This window comes from Tarenaya hassleriana, unplaced genomic scaffold (genome assembly GCF_000463585.1).
Source record: "Tarenaya hassleriana unplaced genomic scaffold, ASM46358v1 Cleome191, whole genome shotgun sequence".
NCBI classification, from domain to species: domain Eukaryota; kingdom Viridiplantae; phylum Streptophyta; class Magnoliopsida; order Brassicales; family Cleomaceae; genus Tarenaya; species Tarenaya hassleriana.
This window is the reverse complement of record NW_010965313.1, coordinates 182,783-190,066: the sequence shown is the minus strand read 5'-3', so window position 1 is coordinate 190,066 and position 7,284 is coordinate 182,783. Positions and strand designations below refer to the sequence as shown.

General features: G+C 34.2%; 1 protein-coding gene across 1 annotated transcript; it reads left to right on the top strand.

The window, feature by feature from the left end:
* Positions 1–6,321: 6,321 nt before the first annotated feature.
* LOC104811332 lies at positions 6,322–6,963 on the top strand. The gene has a single exon (XM_010537990.1). The coding sequence runs from the start codon at positions 6,322–6,324 to the stop codon at positions 6,961–6,963; it is 642 nt and encodes a 213-aa protein (XP_010536292.1).
* Positions 6,964–7,284: the final 321 nt, after the last annotated feature.

The window sequence follows — 7,284 nt, the reverse complement described above, 5'->3', positions numbered from 1 at the left end:
TCCACGTCATCAAATTCTTGGTGGATTGTAGCTGGTGATGAGTTGCATTATCGAAATCTAGAAAAATTTGTTAGTGAAGGCAGTAGTTATAATATATATATATATATATATAATAAACTTAGTAAAATACATTGTTAAAAAAATGTTTATATTTTACAATTGAAATTTATGATTTTTTATTTTTTAAATTTTATTTACAATTATTTAAAATAAATAGTTTTTGACAAAATAAACTGATAATTACTCAAAATCGATCACCAATTTGTTTACGTAAGGTTTTATTCTCAAAATTTATGAGTAAAAAACATCTATCATCAGTCAAATTGACAACATACAAAATCGGTCATTGTATTGATCAAACCAATCTAGATCAAATTGTTTCAATTTATTTTTTATCAACTTTTTTAAAAAATCATTATCATGTGGTTAACCAGATGTTTTAATATTTTCTCTATCTCCATAATTAAAAAACAAATAATTCAAACCAATTTGTCCATCGATTTTTGTAATCAAATCAAATAGGATAATTGTTGAAGCAAATATCTTCGCATATTCACCTATGCATATGACGTCAAATATCTCCCCATACAAGTTACAACCCATCCATATGATTGATCGTGCATTAACATAAGCTTCCCATATATGGACTTGACACATGGCGACTTGGAATGCATCGTAAGGAAACGGTGCAATAAGAGACGTTGGAAAATATTCAAAAACATATATTCCAGGATGTGATGGAGCAATCAAAGTCAAAACCGATTAACAACTTACATTATTCTATACCAAGACGTTTCTAAATATTATATAAATATTATATCCATTAGTGCTTACATTTATTTTATTCTTTTTACACTTCTATATTTTTAGTTATAAATATGTACATATACTTATGAATATAACAAGTAGGAGTGGACACGGATCAGATATCTGTGATTTTTGAGATATTCGTATCCGTATCCGATCCACACAAATACTCGATTTTATTATCCTTATCCGATCCATAATTTACGGATATCCGAAATTTTGGATATCCGTAAATATCGCGGATATTTGCGAATATCCGTATCCGACATAAAAATTATAAAAATTAAATTCAAATTTAAATAACAATTTTAAATATAAAAGAAAATATATAAAAAAACTCGACAATTCAAATAAAAATATAATCATAATCTATTGTATACAAATATATTGAAAATTCAAAATTCAAAAATTAAACCTAATAAATTTTAATATTCAAAAGATTAAATATTATAAATCTCAATATATACAAAATATTTTGTTGAATATACATATAAAATATGTAAGTATAAAACATTTTAAATTTTTATAATAAATTATTTTTATATTTAATAATATTATTAATTAGTACGGATCGGATCGGATATGTCGGATAATTCGAATTTGATATCCGTATCCGATCCGTATCTGACAAATATTTTAAAATAAATATCCGTATCCGATCCGTAAACTCCGGATATCCGAATTTTCGATTCGGATACGGATTGGATAACGGATCGGTTCGGTTTTTTCGGACATTATGCGCACCCCTAATAACAAGTAACGAACAAAAGGGATTTAGTCCCATTTTACTTCACTTTTCGAATGTCTTTTTCTTCATTACGTTCAAACTTCTTTCCTCTTGTTTTACAACTATAATCTCTCAAATTCATATAGAAATCTTCATGGTATTAGAGTATAAGGTCTAGAGGACCTTGTGTTTTTTTATTCCACTGCGAAATCGAAGCATATTCCCTCAAGTAAATCGTTGACCATTCATTCAAGCCACGATTTACCATATTTTTCTTGTCTCTCTCGGTCTTTTCATTTCAAACCGAGAAGATTTTTTTTGTCATATCCCATTATCACTACAATATGTGTGAGTATTGTGATAGTGATTGTGAGTATGAAGATTTTTATGAAGAACCAGAATACAGAGAGTATTGGGATGTCGAGGATGTCTTAGCCAAAATACCAAAGACTTTAAGAGAGATGTTGGTGCAAAACGCCAATGAATGCAAAAAGCACAGGTAGAAAGCATTGAAGAGGCGAAAACAATGCATGGAGAACTATAAACCGATTAGAAAAAAATATGACAAGGGTAATGGCAGCCTAGATCATGCACACTCGGATGAAGAAGAAGGAAGAGAAACATATGCGATTGTGAATGACCTCATAACAGAGGCAAAGAACCCCGAAGAAGAGGCATTACGCATCCATTTGAACTCATTCCATATCCGAGTATAATAAAGAATCTGAGCATCCCCTTCGCACGGAGAGAGACCCAAGTTTGTAGTATCTTGTATTCTCCTATCTCTTTCGATTTTTGTATTCCAAGTGTTATGTTTCGTTGTTTTAGTGTTTATGATCAGAAAATCCAACAAATAATCATAAAACCTCATGGCGTCGAAAAGCTCACGAGTGAGGGGGAATGATATGCTCGTATGCTTCTCTACCAAGAAAACAGTACAAGCATCCGAAGAACCAAAAGAGATGACATTACCTATAAGTTCCTACAACTCTAGGTTTGGTAAAATCACTCTTGAACCTCTTGTTTCTTATCCAGATGATAATGTTTATGTATTGCAAAATAAAAAAGAAGGCATACTTGTCTGAAATACATGTGAATCCCTTCTTACAAATAATGCCTCATGTATTAAAAATATTGAACTTTAAGCATGCTAAGGCATTATTTTTACTATTGTTCGATGAAAAACACATTGTAACATGTTTATTCTCGTTTTTAATTATCAAAGGGAGTGTCATGACCTCTCTTGTGTTTAGGGGTGTAAAATGTGCGGGCCAGTTTGGGTTCGGACCGGATTCAATTCGGGCCTAGATTTTTTCGGGCTGGGTCGACCTGCCTATTTATTTTTCGGGTCTATCATCGATGGCCCGGTGCCCAGTCCTACAAGGTTTCGGGCGGGTTCGGGCCGAGCTTTGAGTTTTTTATTAAATAAAAAAAAATTTAATTGATCAATTATCTAACACTACATCTGATAAGAATATATTAAAACAAAGATAAATTTTTTTATCCATATCAACTACAATTTAAAACTTTTAAATTAAAAAATAACCATATAAACTTTAAAATATACTAATTTATCTAATATTTTTAATATATATAATACATATTCGGTATAAAAAATATACAAAAATATTGATATAAATTTAAAATTAAATGTATAAAACATTATACATATAAATTAGATCAAAATCTTATCAAAATAGTCGATAATATATATATATATATATGATTTTATAAATAAAATAATATATAATTTTAGTATATATATTAATTAAATCCATCAAATATATAAATATATATAACATAAATAAAAGATTTTTTAATGTTATATGAGAATAAAAATCTAATCTTTCGATATGTTTCGGACTAAATGGGCGGGCCGAACAGGTATCGGACTCGACTGATTCAGGCCTCAATTTTTTTGGGTCGGGCCGGTCCACCCATTCATTTATCGGGTCTATATTAATTAGGTCCATGTCTTTAATTTTTTCAGGCGGGCTCGTACCGAGTTTCGGGCCTCGGATTTAATTGGCATCCCTACTTGTGTTTGCTAACATTTTTTTGAGATCTTACAGAAAATAAAAATGAAAGTAGCATATATTCGAAGCTTGAAATAGATATCAAAGGGAGTGGAATGCTTTAGGATGCCTTATCTCAATCATGAAAACATTTGATCTTCATTCTTTAAGATTAGCTTTTCCATATTTCTCCAAAGCTAATCTTGACGGGAATGTTGAAGCAAATATCTTTGCATATTCACCTATGCATATGACGCCAATATCTCCCCATACATGACGAAAATGAGTCCTAGCAATAAAGTAGAGAGGATAGGGATGTCTCAAGTACGGTATGCTGAAGTAGTGGGAGCGATCAGTCGATACATGATGAATCCTGGAGTTGAGCATTGGAGTGTTGTGAAGAGGATCATAAGATACCACAAGGATACCACAAATGTTGCATTATGTTATGAAAGATCAGACATGATTGTTATTGTATAGGTTGATTCAGATTATGCCGGCGACCTCAACAAAAGTAAGTCCACCACTGGATACGTGTTTACTCTTGTTGGATGAGCTATAAGCTGGGTTTCAAAACTGCAGTCTATCGTGGCGATATCTACGACGGAGATTAAGTATGTGGCGGCATGAGCTACACAAGCCAGCAAAGAGTCAATCTGGTTGCAAATGTTAATGGAGGAGCTCAGACACAAACAAGATAATATCGTCTTGTTCTGTGATAGTCAGAGCGCTCTGCATCTAGCAAAGAATCCGGTATTTCATCCAAGGAAAAAGTACATATGAGTATAATATCACTTTGTACGAGAGAATATGGAAGAAGAAAGTGTGGATATTTAGAAAATCCATATAGAGGCAAACATGGCGAATATACTGACAAAGTCAGTAAACAATGACAAGTTCATATGGTGTCGATCTTCTATGGATCTAGCAGAAATGTAAACAACATGGAGATAGCGAGGTAGAAAGGGAAATGGAATACAACAAAAAGTGGTTTTAAGTGAGAAAATATCAAAAGTAAAACCACTTTTGTGGTCTACATATGCAGGTTTCAAAAAGGGAGGTTTGGAGGCTGAGTTAGGCACCGAACGACGTCTCATATTACTAAAAATTTAATCAACTATGGGTCCTACCATTTTGGAGTTTTCTCCATTCATTTGCCTATATAAGACAATCATGTCTCTGTTTCATCATCCCAAGCCAAGAACAAACACAGAGTAAAGAGAGAATAAAAGGAAAAAAGAGAGAGTGAGAAAAAAAAAATTCTGGATCTCTCTTATTTTTCGGGTTTTTCCTTTTTATTTCTAAGTATTTATTCTCCTATATAAGAGAGAATTATTATTGTATATTTATTTGTAAAGAGTTAGTGATGTAATTCTTTGACAGCCGGTATAAATCCTTCTATCATTCGCCCGTGGACTTTGGCATTCTGGCGAACTACGTAAATTCTCGGTGTCCTACTATTTAGTTTTTCGTCTCAATTTAGTTGTCTAATAGTGATTTATACACGTCTGATCCTAACAATATAGAGGTACGGAGAAACATGATTTGTTATTCGAAATAGATTAATGATATCTCCATTAGCACTAGAAGACTATGTACAATACAATTGCATTATAAGTTAAAGATTAAATAAAGTACAAGGAAATTATGATTTGTTACTCAGAAATAGATCTTTGATCTCCATTGGGGGATATATCCAATCTACCCTTTGACTGCTGCAAGGACTTCTCTACCTACCCTTCAAAATCCAAATTAAAAAAAAAAAATGGGTAGAAGTGACGCAAAGACCAATTATACCCTCAAATTTTAATCAAAAGACGAAAAAACCAAATTAAAATTTAAATTAAATAAAAATAACGGTTCTCTCTCTTTCATACATCAGCCCACGTTCGCTCTCTCTCCTCACTGTCGCCATTTCCCTCTCTCTCCTAACTCTCGACATCTCCTCCGTCTGTCTTTCGAAACCGCCGGTTTTGTGGCAAAAAAAGTCGATTTAAGCCGCGATTTTCCTCTCATAAGTCTATGTCTTTACTCTCCTCAGATTCGAAGCACAAAGAAGGAAGAAAATGGCTTCTACGTCAGTGGTTCACTCATCTTCGTCAGCATCTTCGAACGAGACCGATTCTCGAATCCAAATCGCAGAGTTAAACGAGACATGGTACATTACTTCTCTTTTTCTCATATTTGCACGATTTTGAAAGTTTATATGTTTCCTTATTGTTTTGCCGTGATGATTTGAAATGATAGAAATCTAGGGTTTCGTATTTGAAATTTTAGGGATAACATTATAATTTTTGGTTTGAAGTAGTTAAAATCGAAATGATTTGTTGATTTGGGTCATAGTGATATAGGTGATGGGATGTATGGTTCGATGTTTGGATGATGAATGATATGTTGATTTGGATCACAATGATATAGGTGATAGGGTTCGATGTAAATTAGGTCACATGATCGGTTCGATTGGTGATAGGTGACTTGGTCATAGTTCACAGGACAATAGGTCACATGGTACCAGGGCAATAGGTCACATGAGAATTGGTCACGTGGTACCAAGACAATAGGTCACATGAGAATTGGTCACGTGGTACCAAGACAATAGGTCACATGGTACTATGTCACATGGTCACAGGTTCACAGGACAATAGGTCACATGGTACCAGGACAATTGGTCACAGGTCAGAGGAGAATAGGTCACATGATACTATTTCACATTGTCACAGGTCACATGATCTGATGTATTTTATTGTTGTGCAGTTGTCGTTTATGTACAAAATGGAAGACATTCAGTTCTCTCCTAAGATAAATACCAAGTGTTACCCGTCGGAGACAATAAAAAAACTGAAAGACTTGTTAAGCCCTGAAGAATGGAGGTATTTCAGTCATGAGTCGCAGTTTCAACATTTGTTTCACATGCAATTTGATGGCACGCTGAAGATGGCTCCAGCAGGATTCCTGATAAACCATTGTGTCAATGCGGAGGATGAAAATGAATTATGGTTTGTTCTAAATGGTGTGCCCATTAGATACTCCATCGTTGAACACGCTCTCATATCCGGATTGAAATGCGGTGAGTATCCGGATGGATGGGAATATATGAGGAAAAGCCAGTTTAGAGTGAAGACTTTTGGAAATCGAAAGGTATCTAAGGAGAGTGTAATAAGACATCTCGAGAAGACACCAACTCAAAGGGCTGCTGATAGGAAGAAACTGGCTGTTATCATGTTGCTCGGTGGAATACTGGATCATGGCACCACAGATGAGTTTATAAACCATGATTTGGTGGATATGGTGGATGATTTGGCTTTCTGTGAGAGATTTCCATGGGGACGCTACACATTTGATAGAATGATTGATCAAGAAAGAGTTTCGGAAGTGGAGGGCCGAAGAAGAAATGGCACTGTCGTGGGTTTATAATCCCTCTTATGGTAAGGGTTTTTCACTACGTGTATAAATGAAAAGTACCGTTATTACATTGATTTGTTTTGGAATTTAATATTTACACAATATGGTACAGTTGCTTCCTTTCGAATGCATATCAAATTTGGGTGCCAACGGGATGTACAAAGACGTCGAGGGAGCGGATCCGACGTGTCCCAGAATGTGCAAGAAGTCTGTCAAAGCAAATGTTAGATGGAGTTTCAAGACTGTTATAGACCAGATTGGCACTAAAGCAAAGGTACGCAGAAAATAGGACATGGTGTGTTGGTCACAGGTTTCATGGTCACATGGTACCAT

Excerpts from the sequence above, each read along its gene's own strand:
- LOC104811332 (XM_010537990.1), top strand. The coding sequence starts at position 6,322 with ATGGAAGACATTCAGTTCTCTCCTAAGATAAATACCAAGTGTTACCCG.